Here is a 24882-nt window from a genome sequence, read left to right on the forward strand (position 1 = left end):
TAGTTGACTTACAAATCACTGATACTGGAGGTTGCAGAGTCAAGCAATCCCTTATCAACTTCCCACCATCTTGCTGGTGTTTATACCACAGATGTGTGGTTTATAACAACTGCTTATATTTTTAGCAAAAATGTAAAGGCTGCTTTTGCTTAAAAGACCAGTTCTCACTTTAGCATGAAGAGATAAAATGAGGGGCTGGAGAGATGGTTCCAAGGTTACAAGTCCTGGCTGCTTTTCCAGAGGTCCTGAGTTCAATTCCCAACAACCACATGGTGGCTCACAACCATCTATAATGGGATTTGATACCCTCTTCTGGCACACAGATGTACATGCAGATAGAGCACTCAAATGCATTAAATAAATAAATGAATCTTTAAAAATTAAAAGAGAGAGATCTACTCAATGGCTACAGTGGGATGAAAGGTTTGTTGTCTCTGTCTTCATGCTGTGTCTGCTCCTTTCCTATCTGAATCTTTAGATTCTACTCAGATCCACACGTACACAACATTGACCACCTCAAAATTAACACAGAAATCAGTAGCCTTCCTTTGTACACATTACCTCCCCCCCCCAAAAAAAAATCAGGAAAGTACCTTTCTTAATAGCCTCAAAAACCCAAAAGTCTTGGTATATCTCTAGCCAAGCAAGTAAAATCAGTACACACTGAATCTCAATATTGCTTTTGGTAAGATGATCATTTTCACAATCCTGGGCACTGTGGTCTGCCCATCTCCTGGTCTTCTTTCATTTCTTCAATATCTTAAAGTTTATATTGTATATACAAGTCTTTCACTTGCTTGGCCTTTGATTGGAAAAATGCAATCTGTTTTTGTTTATTTGCTTGTTTGTTTTTTTCTTTTTTCTATTATTTTCTGGTGTGTGTGTGTGGGTGGGTGTGGGTGTGTGTGGGTGTGTGTATGTATCTGTGTAGGTCTTACTATGTAGCACAGGCTGGCCTCAAATTTGTTATGTAGCAGCTGGAAGTGGTAGAGCACACACACTACCAGCCCCCCGGTGAATGAGGTTGAAACCTCATGAATTTGAGGTCAGCCTGGACTACACAGATACACTGCCTCAAAAAATATCAACAAAACAAAACCCCACGCCAGCAACAATACAACAAATCGACGCAAACCATCTGTCCCAGGATGGCCTCAAATTTGTGATTCTCTTGCTTTAGCCTCCAGTGTGCAGGTTATAGGCATGTGCCACCATGGCAAACCCTGAGATCTTGCATATAAGACTCAATCAAATGAAGAAAAAGCCTGACAAAGCAGACATCAGAAATCAGGCAGGCTTATACGAAAATGAGTGTTCCAAGTGCTGGGTAAAGGGAACTTATGGTTGAGACAGGCTGAGTTCAGTGAGATGGACCCATTTAGAAGAGAGCTAGCCTTTAATTCTAGTTTTGGAGGAGACAAAAATGTCTGCCTTTCTTTAATTGATTGAGGGACGCATGATCCGTAGATGGTGACTGGGTGAACTGGAGGTATCTGATCCCTCTGGGTCAAAAGTAAGCTCAGGGAGACTGAAATGCTAGGATGGACTCATCACTTACAGCTGTAGCTGCTCACCTACTTTGAGAGGGTCCAGAACATACACGTTTTTTTCAAGACTCAGAGAAAGACTTGTAGTGGAAGATTAGCACCCCGGAAGGTCTCTGTGACTGATAACTTTTCTCTGTAGATTGGCCTTACACAGGAACTTGGGCTCTTGAACTGGTAAACCTAAATACAATGAAAGTCACGGACTGGACCTTGGAGTGACAGGACCCCAGTGTCAGCATTGAACCCTTGCTGCCATAATATACAGCAGAGACAAAGCAATAGTCACATGCCTGGCTTATGCTTGGTGATCATAGAGTTCGTAGGAGTGAAAGAGATAGAAAGTCTATTACATTTTTAGTTGATTTATATAAAAAGAAATCTTTTGGGTTAACCAACCAAAAGTTTAACTCATCATAAAAATAAAGTCACAGCTATAGAATGAATTCTCCGACTTGGTTCGGTGTACAGATACAGAGTACTTTGGATGAGGGGGCATTCCCTGAAGTGTACGTTTCTGGATATGTCATGTGATGCAGACTCGTGTGGTATTTTGCTAAGACAGATTCATGTGGTGTTTTGCTGAGGCGAGACCTGTGGGAGGGCACGTGATGTGTGGAGAGGGTATAAATAGGGCTCAATGGGCAGTGAAGACACACTTGCACACGTGTTGTTGGTCTCACATCCTCACCTTTGTGTTCCCTGATCTTCACTTTGTTGAGAGAGGCACAGCAGAGAACTTCTCCTGAAGTCCAAGCTGGTCCTGGTCACACCCACTGGCTTGTGCTTACTTGGTGGAGGCCTGGTGGTTTCTGCTGGATCGTGCCTGCACTACTGACATTACTGAACTGGACTGCTGGGTATCCTGACAGAGAGTGGAATCACCCCAAAGGAACTACTTCTAAACAGGTCCACATCCCCTTGCCCTATTTACTATCTTTTCTCCCTACCTTTGGATGGTGGGCTAAAAGGGGGGTCAAGGCATTTGAGAACTCTTTTTAAAAGTAGGTTTAAAAAAAATCTAAGCTTAGCCTCGCAGTCTTGTGGAGCTGGCCAGCTAGCCCAGCTCTCTTCCCTGGCCCTAGAGGCAGCCACTCTACCATGATGAGGTGGGGAGGGGAGTGTTGGACAGGCTGGTGGCTGGACAATCATGCTGAACTTCTACGATGCCTCCAACTACACACGGAAGAGCACACAGTTTGACCTGGTCTTCAGGTTTCTGTGGGACCTGGCCAGATGCCAGAAGTGAGTTAAGAATTATAGGAGAGCAGACTTAGAAGCTAAAACACCTGCTCAACTAAGTAAACATTATTGACTATGTGCCAAACACTTTGAGATCTCTATGATCTATAGGACTAGTCCTTATCAGACAGTCCTTCCAGATAATGCAATACCAACAATATTTGATCTTACCAGTCATTTGAACAATCCACATAGCAGACACAGAAAGTGAATAAAAGAATTGAGTGAAGATGAAATCAGGACTCTGAAACAGAAAAAAAAATGAGGAATCTTCTGAACAAGAACAGGAAACTAACAGCAGTGCTCAGAACCCCAGTGCAGAAGCGGGAACCAGCAGGATGGAGTGTTGGGAGCCTACATTTAGCAGAAAGCAGCTATCGACTTTGCAGCCATCTCAAGCCATACACCCTGACAAGAGACTTGTTTTTCAACAGCCACAACAGCTGAGCACACTCGGATAAACATCTTGTTTATCCCAAGTATCTTGTTTTGTTGTCTAGTGCCCCCAGCTGAATGGTGCAAGAGGTAAAGTGTCTTCAGCTGTGTTCTCCTGCTTGTGCTTATAAATACCCAGGATTTCCCTGCAATAGGTGACAATAAGAGAGAGACAATAAGAGAGAAGAGACAATAAGAGAAAAGAGACAGTAAATGAGACTTGACTACACACCTGGCTTGTCTCCATTCTTCGAGTCTCTTCCCCCTTTTCCCCTACTCTCTTTCTTGCTAGACCCTGACCGGTAGACCGGAGCAGCAGAGCAGTCTGGGACAATGGAGATGTATTGCCTTTAACCCTTGAAGAAAAGGAGAACCTCAAATTATTACTTAAGATTCTGATTCTCATGGGAAAGCAGAACATTCCCTTAGATGGGCACAAGGCTGACAAGATCCCAGAGGGTCTCTTTGCTCCAGATAACTTCCAGGCACTCCCGGAGTGCTGCACCAATTCTGGAGAAGAGGTCCTAAGAAAGTGCTTTGAGACCATGTCAACCCGTTATTCTGCTCTAAAACTCAGCAGAGGCAGATTCTGGAGATCTGTGAGAGCTGCATCCGGGAGAAGACACTCAGGGAAGTGAGGGATTCACGCTTCCTTTCCATTACTACAGACGATGGACATAGCAGGAGAGGAGCACCTGCCCGTGCTGGTGAGGTTTGTCGTGATGCTCACAACCCGAGAGAGGAGGTTGTGGGATTTCTGCCGTATGAAGCCGATGCAGAGATTTTTGGCTGTAAAATGTCACACTACAGTAACTGAGAAATGGGGATTGAATATGGAGTATTGTCATGGTCAGGCTTACATTGTGTCCAGTGGATTTTCTTCCAAAATGAAAGTTGTTGCTTCAAAACTTTTAGAAAAAATATCCCCAGGCTGTCTCCACCCTCTGTTCTTCCTGTGCCTTAAATGCATGGTTTGCCAAGTCTGTGCCTGTGATGGGGTGTCCGTGGCTTTAGGAATCATTGAGGAAGTCTGTTCGTTCTTCCATCGATCACCACAGATGATTTTAGAACTTGACAATGTAATTTCTGTTCTTTTTCAGAATAGTGAAGAATGGGTTTAAGAACTGAAGGAGATTTGTCATTCCCAGTGGACAGGCAGGCATGATGCTTTTGAAATCTCAGTGGATCTCCTACAAGCACTTGTCTTATGTTTAGATTGTATAAATAGCAACACGAATATTAGGTGGAATAACCATATAGCCGGACAAGCATTTGTACTCTGTAGTGCAGTGACAGATTTTGATTTCATCGTTACTAAAATGTGTCATTTTTTACGAGAGCCTTTGGGAAGAATGTCCAGGGACAAACCTCTGATGTCTTCTTTGCAGCCAGCAGCTTGACTGCAATTCTGCATTCACTTAACGAGGTGGTGGAAAATATTGAAGTTTATCATGAGTTTGGGCTTCAGGAAGACACAAATTTAGCAACCAAACTTGGCATTCAACTCCCAGGGAAGTTCCGGAGAGCTCAGCAAGGTAACCTGGAATCTCAGCTAACCTCCGAGAGTTACTATAAATACACTCTCAGGGTTCCAACAGTAGAGCACATTATTCAGGAACTTAAATATATTTTCTCCGAACAGCACCTCAAAGCTCTGAAAAGTCTATCTCTGGTCCCCTCAGTGATGGGTCAGCTCAATTTAACACATCAGAAGAGCACCATGCTGACATGTACAGAAGTGACCTACCCAATCCGGACACGCTCTCTACCGAGCTTCACTGTTGGAGAATGACGTGGAAACACAGAGGAAAAGATATCGAGCTCCCGTCCACCATTTATGAAGCCCTCCATCTTCCTGGCATCATGTTTCCCCCCAATGTATATGCTTTGCTGAAGGTCCTGTGTATGAAAGTTGAGAATGGGCCTTATGAAAATGGACGGAAGTGTCTCAAAGCATACCTGCAGAACACTCTGACAGAACAGAGGTCTAGCAATTTGGCTTTGCTTAACATAAATTTTGATATAAAACATGATTTAGATTTAATAGTGGACACATATATCAAACTCTATACAAATACATGAGAGTGTCCTACAAATAATTCAGAAACCATTGAAAATACCTGAAAGATTTTTTAAATGGCTGATGTCTTATTTGGCTGTTTGGAAGAAAAGCTGTAAGGTGTAGTAGGCCACTTAATGACTTGCTGATGGACCTCCAGTTTAACATATCTTTAGCTATTGGTGATCCTCGTATTTAAATGGCGCCTGTTTGAACTCTCATGTTTTCAGTACCTGTCTGTTCTTCCAGAAGTTGACATTGGGAGTGCCGAAATGCCTCTCTGCTAGTGGCACTCTGGAAATGGTAGACCTGGGCATGAGACAGGAGTTTTCATGATACCCATGAGGATTCCTGCCTCTCAGCAGCCTTTACCCAAATGAAGGTGAAGAAAGGAGGAGAATCTGGTTGGAGTTGGAGAAAATGAACTCAGATAGTCATTTGCTGGATTTTGGAAAATGACACCAGACACCAGGTGTCACTATAGCCCAAGACTGAAAACTGTATCTTCCAAAGTTGTGTGAGTGCCATCTGCTGGCTGGACTCCATCCTGCTATACTTCCTCCTGCAGGTATACTTCCTCCTGCAGGGCTGTCCTAGAAATTCTACTTAGGCTAGAGATTGAACAGCATGCTGGACACTTGTGGATGTCTCCCTGGGAGTCCTGGGAATCCAAGCAGAATGCCATCGAATTCTATGATTGAAGAACCAGCCTTTAGAGCAACCGGGGGAGCTAAACCCTTTAAGTCAGGATTTGCAAACTTGCACTAAGGTAATTACCAAGTTTGATCTTATAGGGAAAGAAAAAGGCTAAGCAAACTAGAGTGTACACCCTGTGGTGATTTGAGTGAGAATGGTCCCCTTAATAAGATCAAATATTTAAATGTTTATTTCCCACAGTCAGTGGTCTGTTGGAGGAGATGTGGTCATCTTGGAGAAATGCGGGCTTTGAGGTTTCAAGAGTCCATGCCAGGCTCAGCTCCTCTCTCTGCCTGTTGTCTTCAGATCAGGGAAAAAAAAATCTCTTAGCTACTGCTGAAGTGCCATGCCTGCCTGCTGCCATGATCATCACCATGATGGCCCTGCAACTGTAAGCAAGCCTCCAGTAAAACTCTCTCTTTTATAAAGTGCCTTGGTCATGGTGTCTCTCCACAGCAATAGAACTGTGACTAAGGCATACCTTACCTGAAGAAATTCAAGTTTGTAAACTAAAACAAACAAAAATAATAGTACTGGATTAATTAACACATTTGCAGCCAGCAACCTCGCAGCCTATGATGAGCCATTTGTTCAGGGGAAAGGTTGGCAAGTACACAACAGCAAGCCTTGAATGCCTAGGACACAGAGAGATGGAGCCGCTAGAAGCAGGATAAACTGAGACATTGCTTATTATTACATCTTCTGTTGTAATAATAGTTTACTTCTTTCCTCATTCAAAGGGTACCAATTGCCCACAATTGTTCCAGTTGTGGGGCACAGTGCAGGAGGTTTAGGGAGACCAAATCCAGCTTTGACTCCATGAAGTCAGCAGACACTGGAGCATGTGACCTGAGTCCAGAACTGCAGGGGTTTGTGAAGGTTTTAAAATGCTTATACCATTTTCCTCATGTCACCTAGACTGGCTTTTCTTTAATTAGACCCTAAAGTAATTCTCTTTAAAAAAAAATTCCTAGACTCAAACAATAACCATGGAGTTATGAGTTTTACATTTTTTAAAAAATTAATTATAGGAGTTTTTTTTGTTTGTTTGCTTGTTTTAAACTGTGAGTGTGTATGTGTGTGTGGGGGTGTGTGGGGGTGTGTGTGGTCATGTGAGTGTAGAGCCTGAGGATGTCAGAAGATCCCCTAGAGCTGAAGTTACAGGAAGTTGTAAATGCCTGACATAGGTCCTCTGCCAGAGCAGTACAGACTCTTAACCAGAGAAAAGTCTGTCTACCCCCGGAGTGTTGTTTTTCTAACACACTTCAAAATGAAAAAACAAACCAAAGCAGAAAGAAAGAAAGAAAGAAAGAAAGAAAGAAAGAAAGAAAGAGAAAGAAAAAGAAAGAAAGAAAGAAAGAAAGAAAGAAAGAAAGAAAGAAAGAAAGATTAAAAGTGAGCATCTAGCATCTGAAATATGATCAGGTGCTCCTGGGAGAACGAATGTCACACGCTGGAGATCTGAGGAACAAGTCCACACTTCACAGGTGTGCGTGTGTGAAAGTTAACTCGTAAACAGATAAGCCCTGGGTTCTAGGGTGGACTAAGAACCACCGTCTGATGACTCATACTCTGTGAGTTTGTTTTCTCTCCTGTGACGTAAAGGAAAAGGCATCTGTTCCTCAGCATGGCTTAGAGAAATGGGGAGAGGTCATAAAACATGCCACTGTCCCTGCTTCACTTGTCCCCGTCCTACAGCTGGCTACAGTTCAACAGCCAGGCTCAGCTGAGACCAGGAGATGTCCACCAAGAGTGACCAGCAAACTCACTCGTTGCAGCCAGCTTTGGGTTAGCCAGGCTTTCTGCCCCCCTCACCTACCTGGCATCCAGTAGCTAGACAATTAGAATTTAAGAACTATTAATTAATTAATTAATACTCATTAAACAAGAATTTAAGGAAACAGGATGCAGACTTGTTGAGAATCATACCACGAAAATACAGGATGTCCATGCTTTTCACAGCTTAGGTATTCGATGATTTCTGTCGCAAATGATGGCTTTACAGGAGTGTGGAAAGCTACACACCAGGCCATTGTGTTTGAGAACATTCATCAGGACCAATAAATCAAGCTCCTGGGTTTTGCTCAAGAATCTGGCATCTTATGAACACCTTAAATCCCAGCACTTGGGAGGCAGAGGCAGGTAGATCCCTGTGAGTTCAAGGCCAGTCTGGTCTACGGAGCAAGTTTCAGGACAGCCAGGGCCACACAGAGAAACCCTGTCTCAAAAAAGAAGAAGAAGGAGGAGGAGGAGGAGGAGGAGGAGGAGGAGGAGGAGGAGGAGGAGGGGGAAGAGGAGGAGGAGGAGGAGGAGGAGAAGGAGGAAGAGGAAAGAGGAAGAAGAAGAAGAAGAAGAAGAAGAAGAAGAAGAAGAAGAAGAAGAAGAAGAAGAAGAAGAAGAAGAAGAAGAAGAAGAAGAATCCAGCCTTGTAAGTTTAAAATGAGCCAGTTGGAAATCATCTGGTCAAACCAATTTCTTGGCAAGTATACAAAATTCAGAGCTGGGGCTTCCCAGAGAGGCCAGTGCCTTCCCAGGTCACACAACTGAACAATGCTGAGCCCAGATGCTAGGTCTCCTGGGTTCAGTTGTCTTACTGCCCATAGACTACAGTCAGCTATGTCTGTATAGTTGTGTCATTTTGCATGTAGTGGTTAGAATAACTTTCAGTGTGAAATTGTAGAAAGAGAGACAGTATGTGGGCAAGGTGCTATTAAAAGCCAACCAAACACTCAGGATAGGGCAGCACTGGAGTCAAAGGTAGCGTAGACACGGGCCACACAGGAAGATGTAAAATGGGATGTCAAAAGGAGGGGCGGGGTGGAATGCAAGTGTGGTATTTTATTAATGCATTTCCTCTCTTTCGTTCCTCTCTTGTTTTTCTTTAAGATCATATCGTGTTCTTCTCCTTTCAAGAGAGCTTGTTAGAATCAAAAGGTATTTTCTGTAAGCCTCGGGCATCTACAAAACAAAAATGTGTAATAGCGCACCAAAAATGAATCAGCAAGAAATCAAAAACGTACCAGTAGAATAAATCACTTAACCACAAAGGAAGACCCAAGAACGGGAAAAAGAAGTAGCAAAGCTAGAAAAAACAAAAACCAAAAAATCCCAAAACAACAACAACAATAAATTAGAGATGATGGCAAAACTCCAGCAGACAAGTGCTCAATAATGAAAATAGCATCAACAACTCACAATAGTAAAAATGTGGTGGTGGGGGGTGGGGGGATGTGAAAGTCAGCCCTGTGAGGGAAAAGGTGGGATCAGAACGAGGCGCCACAGGCTCTTTCAAGTCCTCTAATCTGCCTTACAGGACATAAGATCTAAGCTGGCTCCATTTCCCTGGTTTTCACAGAGGTCCTCACAGGTGGCGATATTGCCCCCAACTCCTAAGTTACCTCATCAGACAGGGCTTTCATTGGAGCACAGTGACGGTGTGACAAGGTATGATTGGGCAAGGATTTAGGGGCTTGGGATTGGCTCAAACAGTGTATATAACCTTATATGCTGGGCTACAAACTCAGATCTGCACCCTGAGTCTTTAGAGTCCAATTTCCAGGGACCAGTTGGGGTGGCCTCTCACCCTGACGCAAACCCCATACTTGGTCCTATTACCACAAAAATTGTCTTTTTTTAAGATAAAGTGTGATCAGCCAGGCAATGGTGGTGCACGCCTTTAATCCCAGCACTTGGGAGGCAGAGGCAGGAGGATTTCTGAGTTCAAGGCCAGCCTGGTCTACAGAGTGAGTTCCAGGACAGCTGGGGCTACACAGAGAAACCTTGTCTCCAAAAAACCAAAACCAAAACCAAAAAAAAAAAAAAAAAGATACAGTGATAAAGTTTGATCACACAGTACCCAAGCCACTCATAACTCACACTTTTCCACGTGTCTTTACTCTAGCACAGTTCTTCAGAGGGAATACCAGGCAGAGGCAGGCTCCTCCATCCAGAGCTTTCATCCTTCTGCAGCCCAGCAAGGGGCCAAGTCAGGATTCAAGTACCATGAGCTACCTGCTGGGTAGCAGGTGTAGGTGCAGTTGAGGGCTGCAGCTCAGTTTAAAAAGTGATGTAATAGATGTGGGGTCACTGAGTCTGTGTCAGCCTCCATCATTAAGACAGATGCTCAGTTTCATTCACTTATAAGGAGTTTCTTTCAGATTCATGGCTTTAGTCTCTAGTCCATATTGAGGGGATCCCTGCTTCTAAACCTCTTGTGTGTGTGTGTGTGTGTGTGTGTGTGTGTGTGTGTGTGTGTGTGTGTGTGTGAGAGAGAGAGAGAGAGAGAGAGAGAGAGAGAGAGAGAGAGAGGAACCATGGCAGGAGTCGAGCAAAGTTGATCACATCAGGACTAGAAGGGGAAAGGAAAGAAGCAAGAGGGTCTGAAGGGTTCCACTCTCCTCTGGTGGGTTCTCCCTACTGACCTGAAGACCTTTCATTATGTCCAACTCTTAAAGGTTGTACCAATCCCCAGTAGTGCAAGGAGCAAGCCTTTATCCTGCCTGCCTTGGGGCACTGTAGCAATTGTACTAATTGTTCCTGTTACTGTGACAACCCACCTGTTAAATGCAACTTAATGAGAGCAGTCTAATTTTGGTTCATAGTTGAAGGTTATAGTCCATCATAGTGGGAAAGTCCTAGCAGCTAGAACATGAGGCCCCTGGTCACCGGGCACCCACTGCCAGGAACCAGGGACTGATCAATTCATGCTCAGCTTGATTTCAACCTTTTTATTCAGCCAGGGCAGTCAGGCTGTGCCGTGGCGCGACCTGGCCAGCACATCTGCTTTCACGGCCTTGCCCCTCAGACCTCACAGGGAAGATATTTGAGTTGTATCTCTAAGCTAAGTTTCCCCAGATCGCCGACAAAGCAGAACCTGGCTCTAGAGTCTCTGAAATCACAGCTGCCCAGGAGGGCGGAGAGACATCGAGCTGGGAACAGATTCACCGAAGTGGGAGGGGAGGTTGTCAAAGATAATATATGTCTAAACATGTTGAACAAGTCTCAGAGGGTAGGGAGGAATAATGTCCTTTTCTGGAATACATAGAGAATGTGAGAAAATAGAAATTCCAGCAACATATTTTATCTCGGAATCCAGAGCCTAAACAGTGTGTCTTTATTGAAAACATAACTTATACTTGATAGGCACATGGTGATTTTACTTTGATTGGCTTAAACCTATTTTGCTATTAAAAAAAAAAAAAAACAAACTTGGTTTAATAAAAAGGGGAATCTCCACAGTTGACGTAATAAAGAAATATAAATTGTCCTTTAAAACTGGGGAAATTCAGAGAAGAAACACATACTTCTACTTGACAAAACAAACTAACTAACTAACTAAACCCCCCAAAACCTTTGGTGGAAAACAAAATCTCTTTTGTGCCTGTTCCTAGGATCCCGCGTGAATAATCTGTGTGTGTGCACCACAAGTGCATATATGGAGACCAGGCATTGATATTGGGTCTCTTCCTCCATTATCCACTTGATCTCGACTTCATACTTTGAGACAGGGTCCTTCTCTGGACCAGGAGCTCACTCACTGGCTAGCCTGGAAGACCAGCAAGCCTCTGGGCGCCTCTTGTTTCTGCCACCCAATATTGGAGTCATAGGCACACACCAATATGCCAGCTTTTTATGTGAGTGATAGGATCTAAACTCTGCTCCTCTTGCCTGTGCAGGAAGTACTTATCTTCCGAGCCATTTTCTTGGCCCCTATATTCATAATCCTGAAGTCTGAGGCCATGCCGTGCGCATCCTCAAGTGCTATGCTCGGCGAGTCAGAGCACCTGGACCCTCATATATATTCAGGAATCGAGTTGAGCTGAATCGAAGGAGAGAGAACACAGAAGATCAAGGGCGGAACAAAGAGCGAAGCGGCGTGAACAGGGAAGAAAGGCTTCATTTTCGGCGAGCATTTCTCCATCCCTCCCCAGTGTTTATTGGTGCTCCCTGGCCTGGCTCCGACTCTTAGCCAGCCAGTGAAGGGAGATGGCAGAATGATGTTGCCCATGGGACTGTGCTCTGCTCTTTGATTCTGCTGGTGTGGGGCAGGTGTTTTTTCTAAGTTACACACGGAGGTGGCAGGTCACTTTTAGCCACCAGCCCCACCTGGCAAATGAAGCCTTGGTTGGCAACAGACAGACATTTCTGAGGAAAGCCAGAAGACTTCTGGGTAAACTGGAAAACAGATGCTCCTGCCAGAAGCAAACTCAGCTGGAGAGGGGGTGATGGTTGAGGTAGCTAGGCAATCCCCAGCATCTAGCAATATGCTGGCAGGCAAAACTGGGAAGGGTCCCAGGTCTCTGGGAGCTCAAGTGGCACACTCAGGGCTTCAGAGACCCTGTTGAACATTTTCAGTGTGCCCCATTCCCAATCCACTTCCGGGTTTGTAAGAGGAAATGATGTCACCAACTCTGGGACTGAACATCACTTGATACCTAGCCTAGGCTTAGCACTTGTGCAGAGTTGCCATCATGTGGACTCTTGGTGACTTCATTAGTTAGGCATGGAGGGCGGTATTTACTCTATACTACCATGCTGAGGGGAGGGAAACATGGAATCAACAGGGTCTTAGTAAGAGAGTCTACTCTGCTGTTCAAAGGCCATATGAAGCCTAACCAGACATCTTCAGATCAGGGTGCCAGATTAGCATTAGAAGGATGCCTTGGGATATAGATCCCTGAAAGATACATCCCAAAGGACTCCTGGGGTAGATGCACTAAAGACACGTGGTATTAACATCTCTGACTGCTGGCTCAAATACCAGTAAGAAGAGGGTATTCCATAAAAGTAGCTTAGCCAGAGGGAAGCCCAGGATCCAATAAGAGAAAAAGACAGAGGGAGGGGAAGAGTGGGGAGCAACGAAGGAAGGGAGGAAGGGAGGAAGGGAGGGAGGGAAGGAGGGAGGGAGGGAGGGAGGGAGGAAAGGAGAGAGGGAGGGAGGAAAATTTGAGGAGAAACTTTTCTTACTATGGGCGTAGGGCTCTAAAATAACCCCCACTGAATGAACATTTTTTTTTAAAAAATTTGAATGAAGACAGAAATTGTGCTTATTGAATTTGGAATGCACCCAAAGTTAGAATAAAGGTTAAAAAAAAAACAAAAACAAACAAACAAAAACAAGATAAAAAAAAGATGGGCAAAATCATGATAGTTTTCAGTGGTTAAAAATATAAAAGCTTATACTTGGGCTAATCAAAAATCACTGAAGTGGAGAGATTAGAGGAAACCCACTTAAAGCTCACATATGAAAAACAAAACTACAGTAAAAAAATAAATCAATGTGAATTATGCCTGCCAAGAGCTGAGGTGGCCGCATGCTGCAGGAATGAGAGAGAGCAGCGCCAAAGAGCAAGTGTGGTGACCCACACCAGTCACCCTTGCATGCAGAGGCTGCTGTAGAAAGACGGCCATGGATTCCAGGCCAGAATGATTCTGGGCTAGCCTGGGCTACAGTGTGAGACTGTTTCAAAATCAAAACCAATCAAAACCAAAATAAAACAAAATTAAACTTTTCAAAAAAAAAGATCTGAGTCTAGAAAGAGAAAAACTGGTTTCTATATGTTCTGCCCTATCTTCAAACTGAGGCCTTTCTAGGGAGAGAAAAAAAATAAAATAAAATAAAATAAAATAAAATAAAATAAAACAAAACAAAACCAAAAAGCAAACACACAAATAAAAACACAGGAGCATCTGGAAAACCATGTGACCTAAGGAAGCTAGGAAAGCGGAGGGAGAACCTGAACCTGGTCTGAAAATGAGGTGCTTCAGAAAGTGTTACTTTGTATCATTATGGGGAAGAAATGGTTTTCCCCCTGGTGGGAACCCTCTTAGCCATATTCTATCTTGGACCATAGGGCTGAACATTCACAAGATACTTTAAAAGATCGCTATTCCCGATGAGAAACACAGAAGAGACCCTGATCTCAAGGACAGCTGTTACCGCTCCAAGCACCACAACCATATTTGAAGAGAAGAGGAGGGGGAGACATCAGAAAGCCTCACTTCCCCAATGGAATCTGATACCTCTTCCAGAAACTTGTGGATTTGTTTTTCTTTGGGTTACCTATAGCTGAACAGAAAAGAAGGAAATTGAGTATCTGGCTATGGGTAACCAAATCAAGCTTCAATCAATTAGGATTGGGCCAACATGCCAATCCCTTAGCAATAATAGACAATGAAAAGAGTTTGGCTCCTTGATTTCATTACTGAGCAGCTCAATAGCTGGCTTCTATTGTTGGTGGCGGCAACTTCTATTTGATTAGGTTGTTGCTAGTAGGAGTCTCTGGTGCTCCAGTCAAACGCACCCTAGTGGATACAAAGATTCTGTTGATGAAGGTAACGGGGACTACATCCAGTTGGGCTGCTTGTAGCTCCCACTCATCCAAACAGTATTCACTGAGTGGCTACTGTACTTGTGGTTCAAATGAGAATGCTCCTTCACAGCCTCCCCGCCAACTCCCCATGAGCTCAAGTATTCAAATGTTTGGCCCAAAGTTGGTGGAACTGTTTGGGAAGGATTAGAAGGTGTGGCCTTATTGGAGAAGGTGGCATGTCATTAGGAGTGGGGTTGGAGGTTGCAAAAGCCTATGCCAGGTCGAGTTTCTTTCTCTGCCAGCTGCCTGCAAATCAGGATGGAAGCTCTTAGCTGCTGCTCCAGCCAAGCCTGCTGTGCTGTCCATGACGATCACGGACTCTACCACCCTCTGGAAGCATGAACCCCAGGTAAATGCTTTCCTTCATAAGTAGCCTTGTTCACGGAGTTTTGTCACAGCAATAGAAAAGTAACTAAGGCAGTGCTCTAGGCACTAATGGAACTCTGAGGATGTGGCAGTGGGCAAAGTCAGCCACAGTCCCTGCCATGTGACCGAGGGCAAAACAGGCATGACAGATATAAATCCCCAACAACCAGTCCTGTAGGAGCACACCACAGAGGAACCATCCTGGAGATGGAATCAGGGAAGGGTTTCCTGACAGCCGATTACAATCTGGAATGGGAAGATGAAGAGTAAGGCTGCTGTCTGCCAGAAATGCATCCAGCTCTTCCCTGCATCTTGATCTATCTACTACCTGTCGAAACTTCCTCACTGCCGTCTTCCTCACTGTCATCTTCCGTCTTACTCTACATGAAATCCCCACTGGCTGTCTATTAAACATGACTTGCTTCTTTTATTTTAAATTAATTTGTTTTATGTATGTGAGTACACTGTCTGTGTCTTCAGATACACCAGGAGACAGCATCGGATCCCATTACAGATGGTTGTGAGCCACCACGTGGTTACTGGGAATTGGACCTGTGGATAAACAGTCAGTGTTCTTAACCACTGAGCTATCTCTCCAGCCCTATGACTTGCTTCTTTAAGCTATGGGGGATTTGGTCCTATGCTGCCTCAGAGTCCCCATGCTTCTTTGTAGCACTTCCTTGTTCATGTTCCCCAATTGCAAGGCCATCTTATGCTCATGCTTGTCAGAAACACCTAGCTCCCTGACCATCACTTTGGGCTTAAACAACCCTCAACAATTTTTTAATTGGACTTGAAAACTACATTTATAGCATTAACCCCCCCCCATCTAGTTTCCTACAAGATTTGATAGTGTATGTAGAAAGATATGTGTATAGCATTCCTGCAAAAGTATGCATCTAGAGGCTTGGGTTTCTCTCCATAAACTTTTTTCTTTTTGAGAAGATAGTAATACTTGCTATTATTAGGGTCAAGGGTGTGTTTGTGTTAGAAAGCTTGTCTAGGATCCTGGAGACTCTGAGTTGTATTCCCATCACTGAAACAATAATAATAGTAATAATAAATGGTAACGTTACATTCCTGTCAACTATCATATCTAAGCTGGAATCTGCTTGATTTATTAGTAGAATTATTGCAACCTCTTTGCTTAGCATTAGGAACAAGGTGTTCGGATTTCTCAAGGAGGTAGAATACCTTTTAGGTCTTTGAATTTGAATGGATTGATATTCAGCACAAGACATCTCAAAACCAAGTTCGCAGCCCAAAGGAGATTTATTTGCCCTGAGGAACAAAGGGAAGGGAATACAAATCAAAGACGGGTTATAGAGGATGATGAAGAAGGGGAAAGGAACAAGGGAGAAGCGGAAGAGATCTTTGTCCCGGAAGAACAAAGGACTTCCTCTGGATAGAGAGGAAACAGACATGACACATAGGCAAATGGCGGTTCATATAGGTAAAGAGGAAAACCCCCGTGTTAGAATGAGGGGTTTAATTTTAATTGTACAGATTAATAAGGCCAGCCAATGCAGGGGGTGGGTTGTTAATTGCTACACTTTTGTAGGCAGCCTCAGCGGAGGAAGTGGCCAAATAAGGGACTAGATCTTAATGGTTAGCCTTGGGAATGTAATCTAATGATTTTTAACAAGATGGAATAAGAGAAGTGCAAGGCCTGCCAGAACCATGCTCTCCATGCTTGCCATGCTCTCTGGTCGGCTAGAGCAACTCAGAATTGGCCTGGCTCTACTGAGTTTTTTCAGAGTGGCAATTGTCCTGGAAGACACAATGCTCTTTCCGAAAGTGACACATTGTTAATGTTCATAAGTTCAGGAAGACTAATTAAAGAGCATAATAACTATCACCAGGACGAGCAGAGCGGCAGAGACCTGTAGCCACGCTCCTTATTTAAAAAATGTATCCAACTCTGCCACATTCTGTCAAGAGATTCGAGTTGCATCCTCTGAGTGGAGGTATTATCAGGTTCTAAGGTTGTGGCAGACACGAGGACGTCAATTGTTCATAAGTTCAAAGCTTCCCGCACTCTCGACGGGGTCAAGTCCGGGGGTCGCGGGCGGGCAGGAAACAAAAAACCAACCAAACAAAAAACACTTCAAGAGGAGAGATCGCGTTTCTCCACTGTCCCGGTTGCAGTCCAGGGGCAAGTCAGGGCTCCGCGGGGGCTCGGGCGTGAAGAAAACTTGAGAAAAGGCACACGAAGTCCCGCTCTGATCAGCATCTACAGTCAAATGCAAGGCCAGCAGCGCCCTTCCCTCGCGGGCCGGCGCCCACTAAGCGCAGCGGCCGAACCCGGGAGGAGGCGGGGTCCCCGGGCGCAGCGCCCGAAATCTGTGCGCTTCCCGGTCCTCCTCCTCCGCGCCGTCACTGGCTGCATCTTTCTGCCCCGGCACAATAGAGGCTCCGCCCTCCCTCCGCGCCAGCCCCGCGGCGCCCTGGGCCAGCAGCCCTCCCTCGCCTTCTGAGCTGTGACCACTGTCCCGTCTTGCGCCCAGTCCCCGTGTGTCCCGAGCGTCCCGGCGCCAGTCTTCCACCTGAGCTCACCCTGCGGCTCGCCCTCGGCGCGCTCCTCCGCTCCCTCAGTCACCTCTTTCTTGCGACCTCTTTGCACAGTCTAGGCTGCTGGGGTCTGGGAGGAGATGTTCAGGGTCTCTGGGGAGCACAGTCCTGCTCCACTCAGCCACACCCAGCTTTAGAGACGGTTCTCCGAGCAGCTACTCTTCCGGACTCCAGTGAAAACGCCTTCCAGCCTGTCTTTGCTGAGACCCCCCCACTCCCCGCCCTAAGGTGGTCTCTGTAGGGACTAAGGTCCCTATTGTCGCATCTCTCATGGCCTATCCTCTGCCATTGGTTCTTTGCTTTGCTCTTGTGGTGGCGGGGGTCTGGGGTACACCACCCACAGGGACAAGTGAGCCCCCTGATGTGCAAACAGTGGCGCCCACGGAGGAGGATGACATTCTGCAAAACGAGGCGGACAACCAGGAGAACGTTTTATCTCAGGTAGGATGAGGACTCACCCCTCTTGCCTTGGGGGACCTCAAGGACCCGAGGCTGGTCCCCGATGAAGTGTTTACGAGCAGCTGTTTTTCTCTGTATTTTTAGTGAAAAGGATGTTTCCTTTTAGTTTATCACACTCTATTGCTTGTGTGGTGTTGGACAGGCTTTCTCGTAGAACAGGCTGGCTTCCAGCTCACTGTGTAGCTGAGGCTAGCCTTGAACTTCTGTCCCCTCGTAACTCTACTTCTCAAGTGTGGAGATTCTACCTCACTGACTTTAGTTTTGTTGTGTTAAAAGTAAGGGCAAGGGTCCTGCTCTCACAGCCATGGAGTGTTTCGAGTTTACCAAGTCAGGAGAAAGAAGAGAAAAGGAAGACTCCATACACTCGTTAAGAAGAAAGTGTGTGTGTGTGTGTGTGTGTGTGTGTGTGTGTGTGTTGATGTAATGGTTGTGAAAAGTCCCTCTTGCCTGTGAGGCTGCTTGTCAGAATTGGAATGTGTAAACAGGAGGGCATGCTGGAGGGGAGGCAGATGGTATAAGTCATGGGCAATGTTTTATGGCCTCAGATGAGACACTTGGACAGAAGCATGGGGTGAAGGCAGAATGCGTGATGTGCTACATGTGTGAGGCATATGAGGAGGACCCCAGAACAGAGGCATTTATGTTAAGACCTGGTGCGCCACCGGGAGTAGAGTATTAGTGAGATGCACACAGTTGTGGCTGAGTCTCAGTGGGAGCCAAGTGACCCAGGCTGGTGATGAGCGCTGTAGAGTGTCCGTTTATGAACTAACTCAGTCCTCAGAACAACCTGATAGCCCTCTCAGAGATGAGGAACAGGAGCTAAAAGTGAAAGAGGGAGAGCCTGGCTTCCAGCACTCTCCAGCCTGCGTCTCAGGACTTATGAGTTATTCCTTCTCTCCAGAGCTGGCATGCTGATGTACAGTGGGCATCTCCTTGGTCCTCAGGATGAGTAATGTCAGAGAAAGAATGCTGAGTGTGTGTTGCCTGTACCTCCTCTCGACCCTCAGTCTGCGTTTCTTCTCTCTGTAGAGAGAACCATTAGCCCTACTTTGAAGTTAATTAAATACTTGTTTCTTCTTTTAATAATTATGCTAACATATGCCCTATGCCCACCCATAACCTCACACTGACCTTTAAATCTAAATGACTTAAAATTCCTCCCACTGGGACTCTGGAAAACCATAAACAAAAGTTTCCCTGAAACCAGAGCCCCCGAAAGGGAAGGAACCCATCCAGGGTTCTCTGAGGAGGACTGCATAGGAATCTAGGCAGTTTCAGAAAGGAGACAGGCGATTTACTATCAACGTGGGGAGACTGGCTGCTTACGTCACCCTGAACTACCTACACCTCCTGCTTCCACTGGTGGGGTCTATATTTCACAACAATCCTAAAGCAAACATTAGCTTTAGAAGAAACCCAACCGTCTCAAGGAAAACATTACATGCCTTCTTCCTGCAGACAGCATCCTAAGGAACATTTGCAGGCTCCAAACCTACCCACCCACTGCCATCATTAGTCAAATGCAGGAATCCCTCTGCCTGGTTAGGATGGGAGCCTTGGTTTGGGGATATAAGGCCTACTATAGATGAGCTGGTGGGGCTTATGGGGAGGGGGGACTTTTCTCTCAGGGTAAGAACAACAGAAAACCCGCATAAGGAGCCTGGGAGGAGCGTATAGCCAGAAGGAAATGTTTAACACTGTAGGAGCAGCAAGCACAGCTAGTTTTGTTCTGGTTTTGGCCTGGGGTTTTGGTTCAGGAGCCAAAGGAACTCTTAGACTACATAAATGTTACAGACTCCTGGGCCTGTTTTCTTTCTGTCTCTACCATCTGTCTTTCCGTCAATCTAATCCACCCTTGAAGGTTCACATCAAACACCACCTCCTCCAAGAAGTCTTCCCCAGATCCCAGGCGGAGCCTCAGCTCCCAGCATAAGTGTTATTCCAGCTCTCCAGGGGCATGCAGCATTGTCTAGTCTGTGTGACTTATTTGCAGTGGCCTCCTTGGGAACAGGCTCTCTGCCTGGTCATCCTCATGTACTTTGCACTGACATGAGGAGGTACTTTGTGAGTGTTCAATGAATGAATGAATGAATGAATGAATGAATGAGAAGCCTGTAGTCCTCACAGTCAAAGACCACTTTTCTGATTCCTCCTTCAACTCTCTCTATTTCTAATATAAACCTGGATTTGAGCTGAGGGGAAGGGCTATTGAAAGAACGAGGTTTGGTTTTTGTTGTTGTTTGTTTTCTTTTCTTTTTCTTCTTTTAATGCTAAAAGTTTAAGGCCCTGCTATGAAACACACATCTTTTCAAGGCCTTCCCCATGCTAGCAGAACCCTGAGTGCATTCAAGAAAATGACAGTGTCAGCGAATTATGATCTATGACTTGTTCTCTCCACAGCTCAGGGCTGAAGTCTCTGGCTAGGGCAGTACATTTGACAAAACGACATGCCCATGTCTTTGATGAGCATGTGTTTGCATACCTCCAGCTCAGTCTCTCTCTGTGTCTAGCTGCTGGGAGACTATGACAAGGTCAAGGCTGTGTCTGAGGGCTCTGACTGTCAGTGCAAGTGTGTAGTGAGACCCCTGGGCCGAGATGCCTGCCAGAGGATCAACCAGGGGGCTTCCAGGAAGGAAGACTTCTACACTGTGGAAACCATCACCTCAGGCTCATCCTGTAAATGTGCTTGTGTTGCTCCTCCATCTGCTGTCAATCCCTGTGAGGGAGACTTCAGGCTCCAGAAGCTTCGGGAGGCTGACAGCCGGGATTTGAAGGTAGGAGCTGGTAAGAGGCAGTTCGTGGGGTAAGAGGGTACCTCGGGGACCTAGGAGACTACAGACTCACAGCTGGGCATGGGAAGCCTTTGAAGAGGGTCAGGCCTGGCCCCTGGAGTCTTCAGAGTGGATCTGAGGCTGATCTAACAAACTTTCAGCTCTGAAGTCAGTGAGAGACCGTTTAGTGGGTGGGGGGAGAAAATTATGCCCTATGCCAGAGGAACCAGAGAAGCCAGGCCTAGGAGGAGCTGCCAGGACCATCTGGCTAAAAGAACTCAGTGTTCTCCAGGAAAATCACTGTCACAATTTTCTGTCAGTCTACCATGTACATAGAAGCTTTAAGACTCAAAGGGCAATGGACGAACCCTTTGGTCCTGGCATCATCACTGGAATGACCTGCTCTGGTCAGGTCTTTACACTGTTCCTGGGCTTGTGTTCTGCAGTGTGGGGATACTTAGGCCTATGTGGGCAGCCCCATGGTCAGCTGAGGGCTTTAGTCACTCCTGTTCTTCCTCTTTCACTTACAGTATGGGGTTCTCAGACTGACTTGTATCCAGGCATAGCTTCATAACCCTCCTTCACTTTTCTGAGCTCAGCCTCCTTGAATACAATGTGGAGGACCCTGGAGGGTCTGAGGGCATTGATGGATGGCACCTACTGAGTAGATCAGGGGAGACAGGCATGCTTTCTGCTGGGTCTGACAAGTGATACCCACAATGGCAGTCACTGGTTGCTCTTTAAGAAGTGTTCAACAGGACAAGGAATGTCCCAGGTTTGGCCACGTGACTCAAAGTGGTGCTTCTATAGAGCTACTTTCTGAACCCAGAGCCACAGTCATTCAGTTCTAGGGTTGGAATCTGGGTGATTCCAAGGACCACACCAGGCAAAATTTCTATTTAGGAATCAGAAAATCACCATAGTTTATATTAACTAGCTGGGGGATCCCTGGGTTAAAGGAGACCTTCTGAACGTTGAGTGTTTCAGCGTGTTCTTCATTTGGAAGCAAAGCAAGGAGGTGAATGGGAAGCAGAAATGACAGAGGCATAGCCCAGCATCTCCCAGGCACAGGTCTTTGGTAGAAAGGCTCTTTTCCGTGTCTTGTCTGCACTTAAGTCTGAGCTCTGCTGGCCCTGGATGCCACCAGAGCCTAGATTATCAGGAGGAGGTAGAATTTGGAAGAGACAAGAAGACTGCGTGCCCTGGGGCAGGTTACCACCTCAAACATGAGCCACTGGGCTGGTTATATTCCAGGATCAACTTAAGGTTTTTGTTCTGAGAAGACTGTGGTCCCCTTTCAGGGCCTTTAGTCCAGGATAAAGTTAATGGTTTCAGAAGCATGCCCTCAAGATGTTGACATTTGCAACTGTTATGTTGTGTATTATGGGTCTGTTAGCCAAAAGTCTGATACAGATCCTGAGAGAACAGAGGTGAAAAGGCCCTCTGAAGGAGCTTGGAGTCTGGTAAGAAAGGCTACCATGTTTTGTAACAGGCACTAATAGCCCGTGAAAGTAGCTAGACCTCAGGTTCACTTGTTCATGGAAGGTCATCTAATTGTCTTATTTTGAGGGCAGAATACATATCACAGCTGGAGTCTAAGTCCTTCCCTACACAGATGTGCTTGTGAGAACACCTCTCAATTCCTGGCTAGTGGATTCCCTGTAGGGCCTCTGACATGGGCATCTAAAAGGAAACTTTATCCCTGGGGCTCTTTAGGTCCTACCCCTGAGCTAACTAACCCTCTGTTCTTGCTTCTTAGCTGTCTACAATTATAGACATGCTGGAAGGTGCTTTCTATGGCCTGGATCTCCTAAAGCTGCATTCAGTTACCACTAAACTCGTGGGGCGCGTGGATAAACTGGAGGAGGTAAGAAGGATTCCAGTCCTGCTGTCTTTTTTGCAACTGAGCCCCCCAGAGGATATAATACTTTACTGTTCCTTTCTCAACCCTACTGGAAGAAGTCCATGGACTGGTGCTATTGACTGGCATCTAGCTCTTGAGCCCAGACAGTTGCTGCTTCAAGCACAAACCTATAACATCAGTTTTGGAGTGTTTCTCTAAGTCAGTGGTTCTCAGCCTTCCTAACACTGTGACCCTTTAACACAGTTCCTCATGTTGTGGTGACCCCCAACCACAAAATTGTTTTCATTGCTACTTCTTAACTGTAATTTTGCTACTGTTATGAATCATAATATAAATATCTGATATCTGGGATATCTGATATATGACCCATGTGAAAAGGTTGTTTGTCACTCACCCCCCCACCCCAAAGGGGTTGCAACCACAGGTTGAGAACCACCGCTTTAAGTGATGGATTCAATAATGCAATGACCACAAGCAGATCAATATTCCTCATGGAATAGATAGACTTTGGGGGGTTCTATCATGGCGAATCTGAGGTTCTCTGCTGAATGATGGATAGATGTGAGAAAGGAAGGGTCTCTAATTAATGCAGAAAGAACAGCAGACTCAAGGTTAGCAGAGTGAGTTAGTCTGTCTGCCATTACCAAGTAGCTATACCCTACCACACTCATGATATCCTGCCTACATTGTATTATTATCCAGGGGACAAAAGACATACTGGCCATGGTGGGATGACTTAAAGACTCATTAAACTAAACACAGCATCTGGATTATGACCAAAGAGAGATGAAGATAAACACTCCCACAGTGCACTGCTGGGAATGCTGGGCCAGAGAAGATGAACCACAGCATTCATGATTAACTAGCTCACGTTCCCTTCACTCTGAAAAGATAGTCCCAGAGGGGCCTGTGAGACTGTGAGATAGCTTAGTTGGTAAAGGTGCTTGATGCCTGCCTCTTTATCTGAGTTTAATCCCTGGGATCCACACAGTGAAACAGACTTCCTTCCTCAAGGGGGCCTCTGATCTCCATACTGGAGCACACACATGGGGCGGGGTGGTGGTGGTGGGGGCGGTGGGGAGATTTTAAATTCTCCAAAAGCCACTTGTGGTAGCCCATGCCTCTAATCACTTCACTTGGGAAGCAGAGGCCGGCTTGAACTCTAGCAAGAGTTGTCTCAAAACACTTTTTCAAAAAGTTAACACCCGCCCCGATTTTTCCCACCACTTATAGGTTTAGACTCTTCCATGCAAGTATGCTATAGAGGGTCCAGGGTCTGCAACTTGGGTCTGCAGACAGGGTGAGGCAACCACACGAACTACTTCATCCCCCTCTACTCTGCCCTCTCTCACCAGAGGGACTGCCTGGAGAGGCAAACCTGTTGATAGCTAGAATGGTGACACAGATTGTTCTTTCCCATCTCGCTCCAAACAGAATCCATGCAGGAGCAGCACCCTCAGGGTGGTAACTGCTTCCTTATTCTTTCGGATAGGCTGGTTCTGAAGAGATTCAACCAGGGTCCAGAGCTTGGAAGCACCCTGTTCCCATAATCCCCCGAGAACTGCCCAAATGTGGGATGTCCCTTTAAGAGAACGATTGATGGCCACCTCTTCCACTTTTATTTGACCTTGACAGCCACATAGTTTCCATTCCTTCTAGCACGCACAGCTTGGGAAAGATAGCTTTGTGAGAGGACACTAGAGGCCAAGGTCAGACACCCTGCCTCAGAGGAGGCCAGTGGAATGAACTCTGCAGAAGGCCAAGCCCCTCTGGACGAGGTTAGAAGTGGGAGGAGTCTGGTGCAGTACAGTGGCCCAGCAGGGTGGCACTGAGTCACACTGGAGACAAGAGTATCTCTTTTCAAAACTCGCATGCTTAGTAGCCAGTGTTGGACTTTTATAATAATAATCCTTGTATTTGCACAGTATTTTACAGTTTTTTTTTTTTAAACATTCCATATACATTTAGTGATTTGTTTCTGTGAGCTGGGCAGGATGTGAGACCTCAGGAAATTCCATGGCTTGCCTGAAATCAAGAAAAAAAAAAAAAAAAAGAAGCCCTGGGCTGGGTTCTGGTTCAGGCCCTTCTGGTTCTGGTCCAGGGCTCTTTCTAATCAATCTCAGAAGTTCCTTCAAATCCTTGCTGTCTGCCTTGTAGGCATCAGTTTTTCCTAAGCAGAGTTTAAAACAATAGTTCTTCCAAGGCAGTTTCTAGGCAGGACTGTGGCTGTATCCCATGTGCGTGGAGGTCCGGCTCTGTGGAGCTTTCCCTAAAGCAGACAAGCTCGGGCGACAGGTCACTGTGCTGACAGGAGTCTTCTGACCCATGAAGTGAAGTACTGTATCTTAGACTGAAGTGGAACCCGGCTTGTGCAGCCTGTCTGTCTGGGGTGTGCAGTAATTGAAAAGACAGAATGTTAGGTAAATGGAAAAAACACTCCCGCTCTCCAGCCCAGCTCTGGGGGAGGAATGGAAGTAAAATTCTGATCCCACTCCTTGCAGAT

At 45.7% G+C, this 24882-nt stretch overlaps 1 protein-coding gene and 1 pseudogene across 4 annotated transcripts in view; both read left to right on the forward strand.

Annotated features, from left to right (window-relative positions):
- The first annotated feature begins 2694 nt into the window (after positions 1 to 2694).
- On the forward strand, positions 2695 to 5345 carry LOC117713157 (52 kDa repressor of the inhibitor of the protein kinase-like; annotated as a pseudogene).
- Positions 5346 to 17146: 11801 nt separating this feature from the next.
- Olfml2b (olfactomedin like 2B) overlaps positions 17147 to 24882 on the forward strand; it is a 33899-nt gene continuing 26163 nt past the window's right edge. The window contains exons 1-3 of one of the 4 annotated variants that reach the window (XM_076937938.1): positions 17147 to 17726; positions 20255 to 20518; positions 22275 to 22382. In XM_076937938.1, coding sequence (XP_076794053.1) covers positions 17556 to 17726; positions 20255 to 20518; positions 22275 to 22382 — 543 coding nt within the window. In that variant the 5' untranslated portion in view covers positions 17147 to 17555. The remainder of the gene's footprint in view (positions 17727 to 20254; positions 20519 to 22274; positions 22383 to 24882) is intronic. The other 3 variants (XM_076937939.1, XM_034509480.2, XM_034509481.2) reach the window with 3 other exon arrangements.

The sequence above is a fragment of the Arvicanthis niloticus genome, chromosome 7 (genome assembly GCF_011762505.2).
Source record: "Arvicanthis niloticus isolate mArvNil1 chromosome 7, mArvNil1.pat.X, whole genome shotgun sequence".
NCBI lineage: Eukaryota > Metazoa > Chordata > Mammalia > Rodentia > Muridae > Arvicanthis > Arvicanthis niloticus.